We start from the raw sequence: 22,286 nt of genomic DNA, 5'->3' as shown, positions 1-22,286 counted from the left end.
ATGTGTATTGTGTAAAATAGATTCATTCGTTTTCTACCGCTTATCCTCACGAGGGTCGTGAGGGTGCTGGAGCCTATCCCAGCTGTCTTCGGGCGAGAGGCGGGGTACACCCTGGACTGGTCGCCAGCCAATCACAGGGCACATATAGACAAACAACCAGTCACACTCACATTCATACCTATGGACAATTTGGAGTCACCAATTAACCTAGCATGTTTTTGGAATGTGGGAGGAAACCGGAGTACCCGGAGAAAACCCACGCATGCACGGGGAGAACATGCAAACTCCACACAAAGATAGCCCAGGGTGGAATTGAACCCTGGTCTCCTAGTTGTGAGGTCTGCGCGCATCTCTGTCACGCCCTGTGTAGGTTCCGGCATGACAGTTTATGTTCTCTTTTTGGGCTTCAGTTTCTGTTTGGATCCTCTTATTTTGCACTTACTTCCTGCTTTGCTATGATCACCCACACCTGTTCTGTTACGTCTATCAAGTTTAGTTCAGGTGTGTGTGTCAACACAACACAACACAACATCAACAAAACACCACACAATAGAAGAAAACCTCCCAAGTGCTTCAGCTTTGAGGGGCTAACCCTGTTTCTTCAGTTATGAACTTCAAATAAACTTAATTTGTTCATCTTAAATTGGCCATTACTTCATCAAAATAAAACTAATTTTAGTATTGCGAGGCCGGCGCCTAGTACTAAAGTCTAGACAGGATAATAACGACATCCCGACTCGCCTCCAGCTATCACCTTTTATCTTGCAGTTACGACTCTTGTTTAATTTATCATGCAACATTCATCCATCACACGTTTTCACACACCGACAGCTAAGTGGCCGAGCCCTAATGAGGCTTCAGTGTAATGAATAGTGATTTAATGAAGATTAAGAAACATTTACGTTTTAGATTGAGCCATGTCACACTGGCGCCATCGCTCCTCTGGATGCGTAGAGCTCCATGATGCTCTCAGTGTGCTTGGGAGCTGAGTGTACACCGACCCCTTGTGAAAGGTTAGGGGTGAGGAGAAGACGGACCTCCAGCTGGAAAGCAAGAGAAGATGTAGAAAACTGAGACAAAAGAGCCAGGTCTTGGTGTGCCACATCTGTGGCAGAGTCTGCCATGTCAGAATCAGACTGCTGAGTCACCTCAGATGCTGCTCTCAACAAAAACTTGATTATTGACCTACCGGGGCACTACCATTGTCTCCCGAGACAGCAGGATGCCAGAAAAGACGTGCTTTCACTTTTAAGTCCCCCCATAACAGAAAACAGGAAAATGGATATATTGGAATTCATAAATGAATTATCCACCCTCAGCCATCTCTGTGTGGAGTTTGCATGTTCTCCCCGTGCATGCGTGGGTTTTCTCCGGGTACTCCGGTTTCCTCCCACATTCCAAAAACATGCTAGGTTAATTGGTGACTCCAAATGGTCCATAGGTATGAATGTGAGTGTGAATGGTTGTTTGTCTATATGTGCCCTGTGATTGGCTGGCCACCAGTCCAGGGTGTACCCCGCCTCTCGTCCGAAGACAGCTGGGATAGGCTCCAGCACCCCCGCGACCCTCATGAGGAATACTGCATACTGGTATATTAGGCATGATGGAAAGAAAAAGTCATTACCGCCACCTACAGGACTGGAGAAGAACTGTATTTTGCCCTTAACTTACAGCTTGGCATCTTTTTTAATTCTTCATTTTTTTCTCTGCATTTTTAACATTTGCTTCACGTTGGTGTTCTTATTTTATCTTCTTGTTTTATTGCGTTTGTTTGACTCTCTGCATTTTTTTTTAAAAGGTTCTGTCACTGGTCTTGACCCTTGACTGGGTTTTATCACAAGGAGGAAACATAAGCAATCAAACAAGACAACACTTTCACAGTAAAAGATCATTTACCTTTAGAAATTAATCAAAAACCAGCATTGCACAATTGATAGTGAGAGATGCGTGTTCTGTTCCTACCTTCTCCTTTTTGCCTAAGCCCTGATCATCCTGCCACATTTTTCACCGTTTCATGTTCCCGAACCCTTCCGTCTTGTGTTCTGTTGCCTCCCTTGTCTCTTATATCGTCTCTGCCCTTCTTTCTTTTTTTTCATCATGTCTGACTTTCAGCTCTCAAAGGAGAACAGGTGTGTTCTCTATTAGATCCCAGAGAGACAAACACACAGAGAGAAAATACACTTATATACACTCCACAAAGAAGATAATTCACCTCCAGACGGGCCTCGTGTTTTCATCAGAGGACGTCTCTGATTCAGTCTCGTACATTTTACTCTTTTTTTTTGCACGAGATTTCTTAAAACTTGTTTTATCCCACTCACCTTGAGACCTGTGCTCATTAAAATGTGCCAATGTTCTTGACCTGTGACAACTCAAATTGAGTCAATTAAGTCTCTGAGCTGAGTCGACTTCAGTCAGATCAAATATCAGCACCACGCATAGAGATTTAAGAACAAAAAAATAGTTGTACCTATCTATCTGCCTATAGTATGTCACAAATGTGAGTATACCCCTCCCATATCTGCTCATTTTTTTATATTTTTATGGGACAATGTTAGAGAAATTTTCATTCATTCATTTTCTACTGCTTTTTCTCACCAGGGTCACGGGGGGTGCTGGAGCCTATCCCAGCTGTCTTTGGGCGAGAGGCGGGGTACACCTTGGGTTGGTAGCCAGCCAATCACAGGGCACATATAGACAAACAACCATTCACATTCATTCCTATGGAGTCGCCAATTAACCTAGCATGTTTTTGGAATGTGGGAGGAAACCGGAGTACCCGGAGAAAACCCACGCATGCACGAGGAGAACATGCAAACTCCACACAGAGATGGCCAAGGGTGGAATTGAACCCTGGTCTCCGAGCTGTGAGGTCTGCGCACTAACCACTCGACCACCGCGCCGCCCAGAAATGACACTTTGATGCACATTTTGATTTTGTAGTCATAGAGCTTGGATAACAGTGTAAATGTATCCAAAATAATAGGGTTCAGGTTAAGGGTGTCAAACTTAAACACAAAGGGGACCAAAACAAACCAAGCCTACTTTAGGTTGTAGGCCAAAGTGGACATTGTTGACATTGTTGATCGACTACCCTTTTGTCATTCTCTCAATGTCCAAGGAAAAGCTACAGTATTTTACATCAACACAAAAACATCACAATGTGTAACCCGGAAGAGTTTGCGTTATTATATATTATATTATATTATATTATATTATATTATATTATATTATATTATATTATATTATATTATATTATATTATATTATATTATATTATATTATATTATATTATATTATATTATATTATATTATATTATATTATATTATATTATATTATATTATATTATATTATATTATATTATATTATATTATATTATATTATATTATATTATTCTGCTCTTATGACTCTTGTGCTGTATACAATATTTATTTAAAGTCAAAATTCCATAATGGCTCTAAGCAGCTTGTTTGATACTGTCCGTGAGGCGGACCAACTCAATGCTATTTTCCGGATTAAATTGCATCGCGGGTTGGATTTAGGCCCCAGGCCTGAGTTTGGCCCATGTGGGTTAGGTCCATCACCTTTACCTTCGGCTTCTATAGCAAGACAGTGGTCATCCTGGAGGTGTGTTTGGGTCCTTATCATGTTGGAATACCCCCCTGCAGGTCAGTTTACATAAGGAGGGCATCATGAGCTGCTTTAGTATGTCTCAATACATGTCTTTGACATTGGTGTTTCCTGTAGAAGAGGCCTTTGCACCCATTGCAACAGAGTGCTCATTGAGTGGGCGGGCAAGCAGACACAAGACTTTATGCCAGTTTTGTGAGTTGGGAAAAAATCGAGTCATCTTGAGTAGAATTGTAACACAATTTATCCAGTAGGTGGTGCTATCTGAGGAGGTAAACGCTGATGCCAAGGCGGTCATGTCCTGTCCGATACTCCAATCTATCATAAAAAAATTTGGACGATTGAAAGTCATGAAAGAAAAAGACAAACAAAGTATAAAGTAGTTAGAGCATTTAAATATTTCCACCAATTGGAGTCAATGGAGCCATTGGAGTCAGTATCAAAATGTAGTCCAATCAGACCCCAAGCCCTTAATGCTCATAATAATTTTGAAGGCGATTTCACACAGCTAGCTGCTAAATTCTCACTGGAAAACGCTTTCAATCTTTATTTTAAAACCGCTGTTGCTCTGTCAGGCTGCAAGCTAGATGGTTGAATAACTAAATGTCAGTGCCATGACAACCAGTATAATTATGTTATGTTGGCCTACATTATACACATATCTATATGAAGGTATGTTGGTTTTGGCTGCTCTAATCTATGGATTACTGTGGCTTCTTTGCAATGTTATTATTGTGTAATGCTTATAAGAACATCTGTGTATTTTATTTGGACTTTATTTAGCGGAATTAAATTTGTTTTGGTCAGTTGAGAAAATAGCCCGAGTCATAAAACGAATGACAGGCAGTTGTCGCCCCGCATTTGAGTGTTCAAACTGACCATTATGACCATTATGACCATATGACCATATGGTGGCTTTTGAGGGATGTTGGTAATATAATGTTCATTCTTAAAAAAAAAAGGTTACCTGGATCACTTTTAATGAATATACCTTTGGAGTAGACCTTCGAGTGATAGAATATCTGTTGAAAAATAGAAATGCAAATGGGAAAAAAGTAAAGGGGCAAAACTCATATGGAAAACTTTCACACTGCGGCATTAATGCCACCAATCTTTTTTCTCATTAAAAAGTCATACAGTTTAGCTCTGTGTGTACTTTCAGTCTTTGCATAATGAGGTCAAAGAGAAAACAAATAGATCTGCAGCGTTATGCAGCATTTTCCCCTCTGCAAAATGCTTTTGCTTTCCGTTAATGTCGATGCAAACAAATCGCTGGAAGTCATTTGTCCTCCACGCTCTGCAGTAAGGTTAGGTTAGCATTGCTCTGGAACAAGGACATGTTGTCTTTTTTTTATCTATCCAAACCTATGATATAACAATACAACCGTACCGTATTAGAAAATGATGAAACAATATTATCTACATTTCTGTAGTCAATCTGTGATTTGTTTGGATGTCATAATTTTGTATATTATGTATATGTAATGTGTATTCAATTTATCTCTTTCATGCAGGGCATTACGGCGATTCGACCTCTGATGTTGTGTAGGACTTTAAAGGTTTTCCCTGAAATGAAAAGTTGAAATCCCAAGCACAAGAAAAAACATCTAAACGTCTAAATTGGTGCGTTTTTTTGCCATATTTGCATTTATCTGCTATGATGTGCTCTCCACCTGTACAGTTTAAGTGGCTTTATCATGCAATGACCATTAGGACCAGTGGATGGCAGCATAACTACACTTAGCAAAAGTAAAACGCTCTCCATGGTGCTGATATCTATCAATCTTATCTAACTATCTAATCTATCTAATTTATCTATCCTATCCATCTATCCATCTATCCATCTATCCATCCATCCATCTATCCAGCTATCCATCTATCCATCCATCCATCCATCCATCCATCCATCTATCCATCTATCCATCTATCCATCTATCCATCTATCCATTTATCCATCTGGTAATTGTCCCTTTACACTTGACGACAGGTTTCTTTTTCTTTGCTTTTACAATGCCTCCCACTAGAAGACATACATTTAAAAAAAAGTAAAAATACATAAGATGACTACACAGGCCCGATGTACAGAAAGAGCAACCAGCTTGATGGATGACTCACAGTAATGCTGCAAAATATCTCAACCCCCCCCCCCCACACACACAGGCTGTGGTATCAAAGTTGAGATGGTTAACTACTCATTGGGAATTGGACGGAAGTTGCCAAGTGGAACAAATACACTGTGGATTAACATGGCGGCAGATTAAGAACAAATCCGTGATGAGATAGTAATAATAATAATAGAATAAACGGCAAGCTGCTGCGGTGTGTAAAGCCTGAAACGTGCAGCCTGAGGATTCAGCAGGCTGTTTTTAAGGCCTGCAGATAAATGAGGATTATAGTTCTGATTCAGTGTTGGCATGTTCCAGCAGCATGTGTGTATTGTTATGAATCAAAAAGTGTAACACATTGTTACCAGTGGTGCAAAAGTATAGATATGTGAAGCTTGAATTATGCTCCACGGCCACGGTTGAGGAGGATCTGGGTGAAGAAGGTTTCAAAAATGAACACCTATGTAATACTTCCTGCATTGATGGCATATTCACCCTTTAGCCTTAACACAGAGTGAGTTAAAGATGGAGCACAATTATGCCTGTAATTTACACCCATTGACTGGAAGTTTATACCTGCTGTTAATCCCTGTTAATAACAGACTGGTTTGGAATCACAATTGACATTTGCCACCGCCGCCACCAGACGGCTCAGTGGGCTAAATCTCCATGTTGTATTCGTAGCATTGTAATCTAGTTAACGTTATCCTCCACACATGCCATCAGAGATGGTGGATCAATACCTGGCTCGTGGCCCTCACCGTGGAAATGCGAGTGGTGTGTATGTGGTAACTGAAGGATGATGACGATGTTGAGCATGTACATACATGGCGTTTTCTTTTTATTCTTTCACCATGCCTATCTTGACTGACTAAACAAATCATTAGGTACACATGCTCAAGTGCTGCATCAATGCAGTAATATTTGCTATTGTTGTGGTTGCACTGGAGTATAACTTCATCATAGTAGGGGCACGATTGCAAACACAGTTAAATGACTGTCCACCTAATGTTGTGGCCATTCATATGGCCTCTTTCCTTATCATATAACCTCCACTTCCTTCCACCACTTCCAGTCTTGCTTCCCTCGAGGAGCCATCCTTATTTTTTATCCGCTCTTCCCACTCCCTCCTGTCATGTTTCCCCATGTTCTTCTCGCCACACTGTCTCTTTGTAGACTGTACATCTTTCTTCCCACCTTCCCTCCGCTCCTCCACATTATATACCCCATTAGCCTACTGTTTCTCCCCTGTCACCTTTCACTTTTCCCGTCTGCACTCTTTCCATCCTTTCGCACCCATAATTTTCCTACTTTCCTGTGTTTTTTAACAGAGGAACACGGTGTGCTTTTATCACTGCATGTCTATGTGAGATGACTGTTGAAGGTTGCCAATCAAGGTTTAGTGTTGTTAGGTATGTTGACACCTAGTTTCTCCCACAGGAGGTTTCTGTACAAACCTCCTGAAGGGAAATACACACAACATCCCCCAGTGGAGGGCATAGTGCACAAGCCTGTGGCCACAAACAGACATGTGATGCATTTTGATCGGGAAGTTGGGAGTTGGTGTGTTCTAGGGAGTCGGTAAATATTGCAAACTGGCACTGGTCATTTGTGTTAACGCACAGGCATACATTAAGACATTTCTGTGTTTCTGTGTATTTTTTGTGAAAGCAGCTGCTAAATAACCTGCAACGGGGCCAAATAGAGTATTTTAATTAAGAAGGTGAGAACACTATTGGATTCAATCTCGCCAGGATGTATGGGAGGCCCACATCAACAATATGTACCATTCATTTATCATTTATAATTATTTCACATTGTCTTTGCCATATAAAGCTGTGATTACTTTGAAATGAGTTCATTGGATTTCTCTTGGGAAAAATTGCTTTGGTTTTCTTACCTTTGTATTTTAGTCTAATCTTCTGGAACAAATTAATAATAAAAAATGAGGTACTACTGTATTTGGGGGGGGTTGCTGTGGTGATTTTTACAGTACACTCACGTAATCAGAAATACCCTTTTCACATTATTATGTATTTTATATCCTCTTTGTCGGGTAGTAAAACAATCTACCATACAAAGTAAAGTCCTTCGAGTGTATGTGACCCAGGGGACATCATGTTGTTTTGGGAATGTGAGGTCATCGGACAATGTGCACGTCACATACGCTGTCCAATTTAGGTGAGACTTTATGTGTATGTTTTACTGTAAGCATTATTAGGTCCACTGGTGAGTGAGGGATTCGTACTCGTACATGCATGCTGCAACTATTGAATGGATTCTTAGAAGTTTTTGACATGAAGTTGTATGACATCCTCATCAGCAGTGTAGTACATGAACAGTGACTTACTGCCCCACTTGGTCCCGCGAGTCCAGTTCTGGTGGAATTATCATGACGTGCATTAAAAATCATTGTATTTGTCTCCCACCGTATTCCTGGCCTTTTTGAAGGAATTCCGGCCAGAACTGGACTCCTGGGACAATGTGTGTGTGCGATATGCTATATGCTATATATATATATATATATATATATATAAATATGTTATATCAATATTTTTGGTAAATGTTCTTTTACTTGTATAGCGCATTTCCACCTCCAAGGCACTCAAAATGCTTTGACACTGTTAGCACATTTATCTGCTGATGACGCAGCATCAAGAGCAACTTGGGGTTCGGTATCTTGCCCGAAACCCGGAAAGTTCAGATTCGGAGACTACCACCACCTGATCCAGTGTGTATTATGTAATATATGAGACTTTTTACATGTTCTTTGGGAGAAACTTTTCCAAAAGAAATACTTTTCTTGTTAATGTATCAGAAGTGTGAAGGTGCCAATATCCATGGAGGTTTGGTGAAACAGATTTTATTTATTTTAGATTTTTTCATTTTATGAGGATCTACTGTGTGCATTGGCGTCACTATGTTAGTCTTACACTCATCAAAAACTGAGGCCAATAAAAGTCTGTTACAGGTCTCTCTCTCTCTCTCCCTCCCTCCTATCCTCCCTCTCCCCTTTCCTCTCTCTCTCTCTCTCCTGCCTCTCAGTCGTCGCTGCTCAGTGTGCTGTGAGGACCTAGCGAGCATCATCTCTCTCCTCTCCTCACCTTCACTGAGTCGCTCCATCCTTCCTCCTCCTCCACCTCTGCTATGACATCTCACACCAGTGGCGCGCTGCATCTCACGCCGCCAGTCCGACACAGCTCCTCCATCATAGACATGTGCGCCTGGAATATCCGCGATTGATCCTCGGGTGGCGGCGTCATTTTTTTTTTTGGTTTAGTGTTTTGTTTTATTTATTGAAAAGATATAACAACGAAAGAAGAAAAGGAGGAGGGGGGGCGGCCGTCATCTCTTACCCCCCTCCGCTCCCTTCAGTCAAGCAGAGCGGCAAGGTGGGGGGAAGGCTTGAAGCCAGCTTGGATTTATTTAACAGCAACATGATGGATTTGGGGAGGTCGATGATGATGATGATGAAGAGGAGGAGGCTGACCGTTAGGAAAATGGCCAGACTAAGACGGGACCTCTGGCTTCTCCTCCTGACCGGGCTCCTCGTCGGGGATTTCTCCTCCTGTAGGGGTGAGTTTAGAAGTCAGTGTGTGCGTATGCGAGCGCGTAAGCCTCAGCGAGATCGTGCCTAACTTGAGGTGTGTGTGTGTGTGTGTGTGCAAATTAGTGCATAGCGAGTTTCTAACCAAAGGGAACCATAGCGTGCATGTGCATATGTGCGCAATGCCCAACTTGCAGCCATCATTTTTTTTTAGTCCTCAAATCTACCCAAGTAGTTCAACAATAAATCATGGATGACTTCAGTCTTCGGTGTGTTTGCTGTCACCACAAATGTGCACACAGATGAGATCTGTCTAATTAAAACATTTAGGGAAAAAAACAAAAAAATCTCCCACTCACTCAAGCTTATAACTGAGTTTGCCTTGGTTGCCGTGGAGATGCTTCTGTGAGTGCACCTTGTGTCAGCAGGCCTGCAGTGCTGCTGCTGGTGGTGATTGTGTCGCTGGTGGGAAGTTGGTGACCAACGAGGATGCATGCAGCTGAGAGGGAGGAAAGTGTTAACGTTCTCCTTTTTTGGTGCAGCAAGCTGAGTTGTGTTTATCAATGGCTCCTCTGTTTTTTGTAGCTCATCCACTCCTGTCCCCATGCCTGTCACTGTCACCCCCTCCCTCTCTAACACACACACACAGGCACCAACTTGTCAGAATAAGATGCTTTTCTTGGTGAATTGACTTTATGCTGTATGTTGTGCTGCGTTTATTCTCCCTGATATCCTTGCACCTGCAAAATTCATCTTTAATTAGACTAATTATGGAGATATGAGAGGTTGTTGCAAAATGTTGGTGCAAATGTCCAAAGAGCTTAAAGAAAACAAAACAAGGACTAGAATTTAAGTTCCAACTTGACATCATTCTGTTTAGGGGTCACTGTTTATCAAGCTAATTTAGTTTTCCCTTGCACGTGTATGCAAATGAGACTTGCTACATATCCTGACTTGTCTTTAAGAGAACTACGGTGGCACTAAAGGGTGACAAGAGGCTCATTTCTGGACCTGCGGGGGCCCTCGCTACATGTCCACGGTTCAAAGAGAATTGACTACACTATTTTGATGGTGCATTTGAACTGTTTAGAAATCAAGTAACTTCTTCTCTTCATTCATGTGTGATTTATCTCCAATCTGTGCATGCATGTTTTTCTGCACATTGTATCTCCACTGAAAAGCCTCATGATGAACACGTCAGCTTCCAGCATAACCGATAAAATATTTCAATCTAGCTGTGCCGCCACTCCTTGTTATTTAAGTTACACAAGGATGGAGTTAAAATAAATGAAAGGGGAAAGAGGCATCTGGAAAGACAGACGTGGTGATGGCAATAATTTATTTTGTATGTCCTCAAACCCCAGATGGTGGGCAGCCTTTTAAATGTGGATGATGATGCACTTTAAATTCCAAGACACAACTAATTATTGATTGTGTGGAAATGTCACTTAAAATGTTATGAAAAGTCAAGAAACTTCAACTGTGAAAATCAGTACTGGTGGCATTCAAATATGGGGGTGGGGGCTGCAGGAGTTTGCAGCTATCAATATATTTGATCAATATATGTATTTGAATGTATCATTAAAAACAATTCAAATGTGTGATGGGTATTTATCTGTCTCTGTTACTAATAGTGTAAATGCTGGAGCTTTATGACATCGGCATCAATAGTGTAGTCCATCAATGGTGACTTACCCCACACTTGGTGCCGTGAGCCCAGGTCTGGTTCTTTTGCGATGGAGCAGCACGGTCATCTTATTTCTCGATTCCGGAAGACAAGAGTGAAACAAACTGATTGGCATTGGAGTGTTCCTGAGAGAGGAAAACAAACAGATTTGATCAAAACTACTAAAAGGTGTCAACAAAGTAGACACACGAGGGCAGCAGCACTGCTACTGTGAGCATCAGCCTTGGATGCAGTAGTTTTAGAAATGAAGCAGGGAGTGATGCTTTTCATCATAAAGATGTGAGTGTATTGACACTTCTTTTATGGTAATTGTAATGGTTGACACAAGCATACAAGTTACAATGGAATACATGACATGGTACTCTGGTTTCCTCCCACATCCCAAAAACATGCATGGCTCTAAATTGTCCATAGGTATTCAAAAAAAAGTGCAGTTCCCCTTTAAGCTGACAGGTAACTGTAACAGTGGGATAAAAGTGGCCTAAATTACACACTCACATAAAGATCAAATAAAAGCAAAGGACTAAATATAAACTTCATGTCCAAAAATCCAAACTATTCCTTTAAGGCCTGTTCAAAAGTTTTATGTTTTACTTATTCCTGAACACCCTGAACGCATCGGCATCCCACAATAACGATTTCCTCCTGAATGGGGCGTGGCTCCACTCACCTCCGGTTAGTGTGATCATCGCCCTCATCAGTCTGCAGGTGGCAGCCATCAGAGGACCAGAGAATCTCTCTCGCCATTAAAGTCATTTCCTGTTCATGTGGACACTCACGTTTCCCTTCAGCGATCTTTATACGTTCATGAGAATGTAAGTTTCCCTCTTTCATGGCCTAGTCAATTGCCCAAGTGGAGTGCAATGTTGAGTTTCTGTGCAAAGTAATCGTTTTTTGATACTTAATTCAACTGTTTATTGCTGTGTTTTTCGACATAATATTCGTTCGTATCACTTATATGTATCACTTGGACGGTGTAATTCATCTCACTTGTGTCTAATTGTGCTATTTTATTACGGTTGTGTAAGATCACTATTGATGCCTTCAATGCCTTTCTGTAATCTGCAGCTTCATTCGTTTTCAGCCAACGGTGCATTCAAGGACAATTTGGTTTTTTTTAGTGTTGGGCGAGAATTGACATAAATTCTCTTTATTGCACTATTTCGCATGGCTGTTTGAGACAAGCATATGCTGGATAACCAGACAGTTGGTCCATTTTCTCAGTATTTTATTCACAGAAAGATCAATGACAAGATAAGAACAATAACTTCAATCAAGGTAAAACGTGCTAGACATAATTTCATATGAAAATGTTAGCCATTGCTCTTTTTGGTGTGAACAACAGAGGATTGCGTTAAACAACTTTTGTAGTTGTTACTCCCTGACGTCCATTGGTCTCCTGTAACTTGGTCTAGTTGTGTTGATGTTTGGTGTGGGCTGCAAGGCGGCCCTAGTGGTTAGCGTGCAGACCTCACAGCTAGGAAACCTGGGTTCAATTCCACCCTCGGTCATCTCTGTGTGGAGTTTGCATGTTCTCCCCGTGCATGCGTGGGTTTTCTCCGGGTACTCCGGTTTCCTCCCACATTCCAAAAACATGCTAGGTTAATTGTTGACTCCAAATTGTCCATATGTATGAATGTGAGTGTGAATGGTTGCTTGTCTATATGTGCCCTGTGATTGGCTGGTGACCAGTCCAGGGTGCACCCCGCCTCTCGACCGAAGTGACTCGACCAAATGAATGAATTTGGTGTGGTGATAAATGCTGCCTCCATCCATTGTCCAAAAACATGCACGTTAGGTTAATTTGTCAAAGCCCAATCCTCCATAGGTGTGAATGGATGCTCGCCTGTACAGTATTTGCCATGTGGTTGACTGGCGACTTTTGCATTTGCACTTACGATCCATGCTTCAAAATATTTACCCTCATGAGGTTATGTAGACCAAGACCTTCAGCACACAGATTAACACACACATACGCTGAGTGACAATAGCTGACATTGAGTCAATGCCAAACAACAAGACATTGCATGTTGTCCCTTGTGTTTAGGTTACACTGGCATACTAATGTCACACATGGGAAACACTCAGAGAAAACATGGGAATCAAACAGAACTACTCCCCCAAATAACTGTAGGTTACATTGAGGAAAAAACTGAGCATGCATGAAAGTATTGCTGTCGTAGGGAAAGAGTGCGGTTACTTTTGCTCCAGGGTGTGACTGTGAATGTGCAGTCCTGCCTTACTAGAAGTTTGTTAGCATAACCAATTAATAATAAATCACAATATTTAAACTTAACATGCGCAGACAGCACCTCTTCATTTGCAGCAAATTGGTGTTTCAGACAGCGATATAATAAATGAAATGTACATAAACCACTATGTCAATAGCATTATATAAGATGCATTAAATAAGAAGAAATATGAAGAAAATAATACTGGCACAAAGTATTATAGTATTATATACTTCATGCATCTATGAACTAGCTTTATTTAAATGATAATAAGGTGTTTTGAATGTGAGCCCCATTTTCTTTGGAAAGGCACAAAAAACTTTTGGAAATAAACAAACTCTATGATAATAATAATTTCACTTTTAACCCAGCCCTACTTTCTGATACGGCGACCATGCCACTATATTGACAACATGGATCTCCTCTATACATAAATATATGTATGATGTGTTATTACTGTTCATGATGATTCATGGTACCCGGTATAAGCGTGCAGACTGAACAGTTCCAACATCTGCATGTGTTGATCTGACAAATCTCAAGTAACTTTGATCAAATGTAGAATTACAATACTACTAAACAAGAAATCTTGCCACGTTTTAGTAAATCATAAATATTATGAGTATTTCACAGTTTCAAAGTTCACAGGTCGTCACAATAGTTGATGATCAATAATTTGACATTAAGATAATTATACCTAATTATACCTAATTCCTCAATAGTTGTGCTATTTGTCAGTCAAAATAGCTACGTAGCTTTCACCATGCATATAGTTCATTTATTACGTTTGGGATGCGGTTGACACATGCGAGCGACATAATGGACACCCCTGCTCTAGGGACACATATCGCTAGTGGAACATCATTAAAAGGTCAGTTTAGCATAATTTTCGGAGCCGTGAGGATTAGCCCAACCTCTATCTGATGAAGAGGTACTTCCCAAATACCACTGATATAAAACAAGTGAACAGTAACTACATCTCAAATATGCATGTGAGACATGGAGCTTGTGATGGCAAAGGGCTCTCTGAGACATATTGCTGCTTCATGCTGGCTTCCAAATGAGATAGTGCTCTGTCAGAAGTTTTAAAAGAGCCATGGCCTACATACAGTAGATTATAATGTAGGAAGAGATGGTAGAAGAGGGCAAGTGTGTGTATGTGTGTGAGAGAGAGAAGACAAAGAGAGCGAGAACAAGTAGGAGATGTTGGGGCAGAGGGACAGACAAAGTGAAGGAGAAAATGAAAATGTATTCCTCAGCAGACATGATTAATCACAAATGACTTTTCCATCTTGCGCTGCTCTGCTAGTAATGCCTGGAATTAAGTAATGCCATTCGGACTTTATACTTCAGATTTGCTGAGAAATCCACCGAGGTGACCTGAAGAAGGCTCAACAGACGCGCCCCCCCCCCTCACATCTGTTGATCAATTCATCAATGTTTAATGTTTGCAGTCAATGATACATGACAGCCAGTTGATTTTCTTGTGTATCTGACAAGGATAAAAATGGAATTGTAGAGCATGTATATTTCATATGACATTAGAAGATGGCAGTTGTGTCATTTGACATTTTTTGATTAAACTGCAGTTTTCCAACTTCCCTGGGAGAGTAAAAGGTAGCCTGAGGGGTTATATTGTGGTCGTTTACAAGTTAACTGGAAATTGTGGATTCTAGCATTTGACCAAATGTGATCGATCCCAGGTGAGCTGTAAAATGGAAGCACGCATGAAGACCCTATAAAGTCGTTGCAATTGACCCGTGCCTCTCTTTTAATTCCTGCCTTTTTTTTTAAACACAACATTTTGTTGCTGTTTCTCTGTTGCTTTTTGGTGCAGACGCCTCACTGTGGTGGGAGCTGAGGGTTATTTCATAACACAGGATTACTCAGCCAGCTCTAAAAATAAGCATGAAATGAACCTCTCGACTGGCGTTCATAATGAAAGATTGCTCGGTGTGGCAACAAGATACCCATGAAAACTAATATCCAAATTCAATTTGATAAATTGTTCCAGAACATCAACAGCTATGGTATATTTTACCAATTTTTAATAAAGTAGGCAGCATCATTTCCACTGCAGTTTTGATGGTCGCAATACTTTTTGCAATACAGTTTTGGTTTTGAGTGTAAATGTTTTATATGTATATGTACACAAAGTCACTGGTCCGCATTCAAATATAATGTATGTTTTGTACATGTGCATTTTACATGTCACCACTAAAGACCACTTTAGCTTGGAGCAAATGTTACATCACTACCTTCCATTAGCTCCCCATCTGTATTGTGTAGATTTGAACAAGTAGCACACATTACCTTCACTTGATGCCTGTGCTTTAAGGTGATTAATTAGCATGGTCAGAGAAAAACAAATAACTAATGCTTAACACTTAGGAGGGCACTCAGAGAGTTAAGACTTCCGCTCAGGCTGCGATCTATCATCCAAATAGCTTAACGGTAAACATTTGTCCACATCTGGAATAACTTTGGGGTCCAATGAAACAAACATAAGCACAACAAATTAGCACAGAATGCATATTGGAGAAAAAAAAACAAACTATATGTTTCATAACTATTTGCTTTGCTTCTTGCGCTTCCATTCAAGTTAATTTTTATGAGAATAAATAATCTTTTTGTTTTACTTGTTTATTTTGTTTGCATAAAGTGCAAAAACACTTTCTGTAAGTAAAGTTTATATATGGATGTATCACTGGGCTTCAACCATCAAAGGTGCGCATATTGTTTTATTTTTCAACAATTTTAAACACCAAGTGTGTTGTGCAAAATATGTGGTATTCTGGTCACTGGGCATCAATAATGACTCAATACATTGATGAGACATAGCATTACATTACATTACCTTCACACTGCATGTAGTCAGCCGTTCTCCCATTCTGTGTGGAAGTGGTACATTTTTGCTATATTTTATCCTTACTGCTTTGTCCTTCTTTTGTATTAATAGTTCTGAACAGGTTTTGTAAATATTAAATTGATTAATATTGAATACTACTTCACGGAATTTACTTATCGCAAGTCGGGTCTGGAACCATTTGAGGGATGACTTTATACAACAGCAGTAGGTATGTGAAAAATAGTCACTTTTACTTTTTGATGCATCTGGTGTGTAGTTATACTCCCTTGTATAGTGTATAGAGGCATCATATAGTGGGGCTCGATGTGCCCAATCATACGTTTAAACCCAACATTACTCACCAGTGTCAGGAGCTGGTTCTTTTCTGTTACAGCCTTTGACTTTTTGTTCATCACACTGTCAAACAGTGGTGGCGTGAAAACCCTTCTTCAAATGCGTGATGGGATCGGTTGTATTCAATTTCTGTGCCACCACGGGAAACTTGTGCATGACAAGGTTTGCATTCGGGTGCAACATCTTTTTCTTCAAAGGGGACCCATTACACTCATTTTTGGCCTTGGAAGTCGCTAGATATCTCCTCGCTATTTTTGTTATCATTATATCTGTTCAAACAAATGTACCTTTACCTTTACCAGGCATTAAAATGGAGGGCTAAACTGATGAAACAAGGGTGGTCTAATATTTCTCTCCATGACCGTATCAATTGCATGCTGTTGAAGGTGTAATATTGCATCATTAGCTTGCAAATGAATGCCATAATTGTCAATGAGGTCAGATGCTTTAAAAGATACCCTTATCACTGTAACATGTCCTCGGGCTGCATAGCTAAAATAACATAGATAAAAGTAATTTGGTAGTTACTCATCAAGAAATGAGAGCATGGGGGTCAGCTGCTAGGATGTGATAGGGAGTCAGCAGCGCTTTGGCCCAAAGACACTTCAGATGCATTGTGCTTGTGTGTGAGGTGGTATCATCCCTGCAGCTTTTAAGAGTCGGGTGCAGTTTAACGTGAGGGTTGCAGTGTCTGTTAATGAAGCACTTTTGCTACTTTAGCCGTCTTTCTTCGCCTTTTTGTTAGTGTGGCATTTTATGTAAGCTGTCTGGTAATGGCTGGCTAGCGGGCTAACATTAAGCAGGCTAATATGTCTGTTAATGTCACATTAGTGTTATTTCAGCTTTTCCCGCACGGTTTAAGGGCATACTGTGTGTGCGCGTGTGCAACACTTTTGCACCACACCTAGACTGTGTGTGTTTGTGTGTGTGTGTGTGTGTGTGTCTCCACTCCACATATGGAGGCAATGAGTTTTATTTCCATTTCAAAGCAATGAGTCAGCAGCAGCAGAATTACTTTCATCCATTAATGTGATTTTAGAAAGAAAGCGAGACTGTGAAACACGCAGACAGAAATACATGCAGCTACAGTAATTATTACACTCCAGGTTGGCAGAGGATTGCTATTGTTTCCAACTATTATGTCTCTATCTTGGCGGCCCTCCGTCATCGACAAACACTTCCCATCATCCAAAGCCCTTCCGTAGACTCAACCGTTGACTTTTTAAAAAAAATTCAATATCCATGCACTCCACTTACCTGAATTGTCCAGTATTTTAGTGCAGCTGTCTCTCACATTATCTGCTTCACTGGACTGCAAAATGTGTTGTTAGTGTTCTTTGTAAGAAAAGGTGAAACTTAGACAGCAGATGAATCACTTAAAGGACAGGCAGTGTCAGTGTTTGTCTCGGCCTTCAAAGGCAAAGTGCTGAGGGTCAGGATCGGATCTGTTTGTGTGTGTGTGTGTGTGTGTGTTGGCACGGAGTAGTTCTAGAATTGTTTGATGCTCGAGTGCTCTTTTGTGTGTGTAAACACCATGCGTGAGCTTTAAGCACATCTTCTGCTCCGAGTGCATCCATGCAAGATGTTGCTACACAATTTGTGCGTCATATTAATGTAGTGCTACAAGTTGAAAGTGAATGTTCAGTACAAATTTGTGCGTGTGTGTGTGTGGTGTTTGATTACAGCAGCCTGACTGTGTGCAGAGAAATGTGTGTGTGTGTGCAGTTCAAGTACTAGTAGATGCATTGCCCTCTAAGACAATGCCGTTAGAGTGTACTTTATTGGTTCCAGACCTGACTGGGAAAAGTGAATTTCTGCAAAGTAGGATTCTATATTAATAAATGGAATGTTTTTATGGTTACAACATAGAAAACCTGTTAGTGACCTTGTATAATATGAAATAACACCACTTTAGTCACCTTTATACTCATATTATCGAATATGGCAAACAAAATAAGAGTAAATAACCCATTCTAGGACTGGTGGTGTGTGCTGAGTGACGGGCGGACAGGAAGTGACATCAGTAGTTCAGAGTTGCGCTTTAGTTTTCCCTGCATTGTAGCCTGTGTTTTTATTAGGGATTATTATCTTTGTTGTGCAAGAATTCACACCTGCAATAAAAGCCTATTCGTTTTCACCAAACATTACAGTAACATTACTGACATCTAGTGACCGATATGGAGTACTACATATTATGCACAGCCTCTTAGAATGCGTTCTCTGATTGCCTTTTACTGTGTTTGTATGGGAATTTTAGCTACAGCCACTCTACCATGTAAGCTTATTCTGCTCAACAACACAATACAACATCTCATTAGAAATAAAATAAACAATTTATTCATTTCTTCCATCACCAATAAGGTGAATTGAATTAATTCCACCCTTACATAACACGTTCTGCTCATTTTAAATAAGTGTTTATTGTTGGAGGTGTAATGTGGCCCTTTCAATGCATGCCCGCATTAGTTGGCACATTGTGTGTGTGTGTGTGTGTGTGTGTGTACTGTACGTCTCTGTATAAATGTATAAGCCACAGGCTATCGTTCTTCTAGTAGCTTCGTTCATAGTCTATCCATTTTTAATGATCGGTAATGGTCGCTAGCAGTCTTGCACCGACAATGTGAGGACACAGCAGAAAAACAAAAAACAAAAACACTGTGTGGTAGACAAAGCAAAGTAGTATTATGGGATGGGCGCAAGAGAGACAAGGGAAACAAAGCAGGAGGATGTTAATATATGTTAGCTTGTGAAAACTAACATCTCAGCACCTACGCTGTAAAGGTCCCATGGTACACTGTTCCACCGCATCGGAGCCCTAAGGGAAAGAGGCAGAGTCCCGCAGCCTGTCTGACTGGCTGACTTTCAACAGATTTACTGGCTAAATGATGGACTGCTTGTTAAGTTGATTGACTGACTTGCTGATTGAATCGCTTGCTTGTGTTACAGACTGGCTACGTGACTGACTGAGGAATTTGCGCACTTTGGAGAGGCGAGAGGGAAAACTCTTTTAATTGTGTTTACAAGAAGGCTCTGGAATTGGTTTTAAGGTTTCACAGGCCAAGAAATGTACTTTGCACTCTGTAGTTGTTAAACTGGATACTTTATTGCAGTCACTTACTTTGAAAATGAGACAAAATTCAATCAAAATGGGGGAAGGGGGGGTGTTGTGTGTTCCAAGAAATATCCTCAGTTGAAATTTTTCGGCACGGATTAAATTAATTGTTGAGAATTTGTTTCATTATCATAATTAAGTGGTTCATGGGTAATTGATTGATTGAGTTGGTTAATGAAATATTAAAGGGCACCTATTAATCAAATTTTTTGACCCTTTGTCTTGAGTTGTGGTCTCCCATAGAGCAGCTACACACAATAACCCCACGCCTCTCGCCCGAAGACAGTTGGGATAAGCTCCAGCACCCCGCGACCCTCGTGAGGATAATGAATGAGTTGTGATTGGTCACACTCCCAAAGTGCCTCTGTGACATCACAAAGGAACGGTTTTACCACGCCTTTTCAAACGAGCGTTTTGAGCCATCCCAAACTTCCAAATGTACAAACCTCATTATCTGAAACTTTGGCATTGTTTAACATGGGACTACAACATTCTTACTACATGTGTACGTCAGAAAAGAGGAAAAAGCATAATTGAGGCCAAATGGAATGCACTACTTAGGTGCAACCAGGAGAGGCATTCATTCATTCATTCATTTTCTACCGCTTTTCCTCACGAGGGTCGCGGGAGCCTATCCCAGCTGTCTTCAGGCAAGAGGCGGGGTACACCCTGGACTGGTCGCCAGCCAATCACAGGGCACATATAGACAAACAACCATTCACACTCACATTCATACCTATGGACAATTTGGAGTGGCCAATTAACCTAGCATGTTTTCGGAATGTGGGAGGAAACCGGAGTACCCGGAGAAAACCCACGCATGCACGGGGAGAACATGCAAACTCCACACAGAGGGTGGGAATTGAACCATGGTCTCCTAGCTGTGAGGTCTGCAAACTAACCACTAGACCGCCAGGAGAGGCAATGTTCCTTAATTTTCAGCTACTTCTGTTCTATCAAACCTGTGACAGACCGGTTAAAAAACCTTATAAAAAGACAGACATGTGCACTCAAGACATCACAATCATTGAATTGAATTGTCATGCACTTTTACCAACATACAAAACAAAGATAAAACTGAAATCGAATCTTCCCATTCCAATGCAAACCACACAGAGTTGAATCAAAGTGAATTGCACCAAGTTGAAATAGTGAATGACTACTGCAAAACCTAAAGAATAAAAGCAATCAGTAAAAGTCAGTTAAACTGGAAGCTTTCGAGGTTTTTATGCTCCGCTGATGTCGAAAACCTGAGCATTATCACCCTGTCAGCCGGAAAGGAGAGGCGGAGAGATTGATGGAGAGCTACAGACAGGCAGGCAGGCAGGCAGGCAGGCAGGTAACAGACGCAGGTTAAGGAAGAGATGAAGATGCAAAGAGCATCCATCCATCCATCCATCTTCTATGGCGCTTATCCTCACTAGGGTTGTAGGTATGCTGGAGCCTATTCCAGCTGACATTGGGCAAGAGGAGGGGTACACTGTGGACTGGTCGGCAGTCAATCACAGGACAGAGATCTTACGCAAAGAGCAACATTATAAAATTATTTTAAAAAGAAGCTTGTAATAGGCTTTTAAAGCAGCTGACGCTCAAAATGTCTTTTTGAGACAAGGTCTATTCGTAACCATCAAAATGCCAAAGTAAGAGACTGCCCACAAAAAAAATCACATTTTATCTTTTGTCTTTTCATCCAGATCTCACTCACTCACACCTGAACACTCAGCTGTATACACATTGATGTTACGGCGTCCTTTACAGACCATTACATCTAAACAATGCTTACTCGTGTCTGACAAGTGATGGCTAAATAACACATGCTTCTGCCTTTCTTAACTCGTGTTTGGGGAAAAGTCAACTTGGAGTGACTTGTTTTCAGATGGGGTCACAGCGCGATAAGAAACACAAGGAATGCAAACATTCTAGAAATAACTCCGCAGACGCGACGTAGTAATTGATTTGGATCGAAATTGGCGGACCATCAGTCCTTTTCATTTGGCCCGCCAAACCTCTTCAGCATATGCTTATGTTATGTCATCAATAGCAACATTTATCATGCATGACCTTTATGTGTAAACTTACGTAAATGCGTTCCTTTTCCACAAATGAGTTTTTTTTGTTGTACTTACAGTGCATCCGGAAAGTATTCACAGCGCTTCACTTTTTCTACATTTTGTCATGTTACAGCCTCATTCCAAACTGAATTAAATTAATCTCTTACCTCAAAATTCTACACAAAATACTCCATTATGACAAGGTGAAAAAAGGTTTTTTTGACATGTTTTGAATTTATTAAAAATAGAAAACAAAAAAATCACATTTACATAAGTATTCACAGCCTTTGCTTAATACTTTGTTGATCCACCTTTGACTGCAATTACAGCCTCAAGTCTTTTTGAATATGATCCCACAAGTTTAGCACACCTATCTTTAGGCAGTTTTGCCCATTCTTCTTTGCAATAAGTCTCAAGCTCCATCAGGTTGGATGGGAGACGTCTGTGCACAGCCATTTTCAGATCTCTCCAGAGAAGTTCGATCAGATTCAAGTCTGGACTCTGGCTGGGCCACTCCAGGACATTCACAGAGTGGTTCTGAAGCCAATCTTTTGAGATCTTGGCTGTGTGCTAATGTCTACTGTCTATATGGTCAAGGTACATGACCAGTCTACTGAGGTCAAGAGCGCTCTGGAGCAGGTTTTCATCCAGGATATCTCTATATATTGCTGCATTCATTTTCCTTCTATCCTGACTAGTCTGCCAGTTCCTGCTGCTGAAA

At 40.8% G+C, this 22,286-nt stretch overlaps 1 protein-coding gene across 4 annotated transcripts in view; it reads left to right on the top strand.

Annotated features, from left to right (window-relative positions):
- Positions 1-8,780: 8,780 nt before the first annotated feature.
- LOC131139316 (CUB and sushi domain-containing protein 1-like) overlaps positions 8,781-22,286 on the top strand; it is a 373,565-nt gene continuing 360,059 nt past the window's right edge. For 2 of the 4 annotated variants that reach the window (XM_058088813.2, XM_058088812.2), the window contains exon 1: positions 8,781-9,311. In XM_058088813.2, coding sequence (XP_057944796.2) covers positions 9,173-9,311 — 139 coding nt within the window. In that variant the 5' untranslated portion in view covers positions 8,781-9,172. Of the gene's footprint in view, positions 9,312-11,474; positions 11,785-12,158; positions 12,248-22,286 lie in introns of those variants that run through there. The other 2 variants (XM_078795676.1, XM_058088818.2) reach the window with 2 other exon arrangements.

This window comes from Doryrhamphus excisus, linkage group LG13 (assembly GCF_037039965.1).
Source record: "Doryrhamphus excisus strain RoL-2023G ecotype Guam linkage group LG13, RoL_Dexc_Guam_v1.1, whole genome shotgun sequence".
Classification (NCBI taxonomy): Eukaryota; Metazoa; Chordata; class Actinopteri; order Syngnathiformes; family Syngnathidae; genus Doryrhamphus; species Doryrhamphus excisus.
This window is presented reverse-complemented; position numbering and strand designations above follow the sequence as displayed.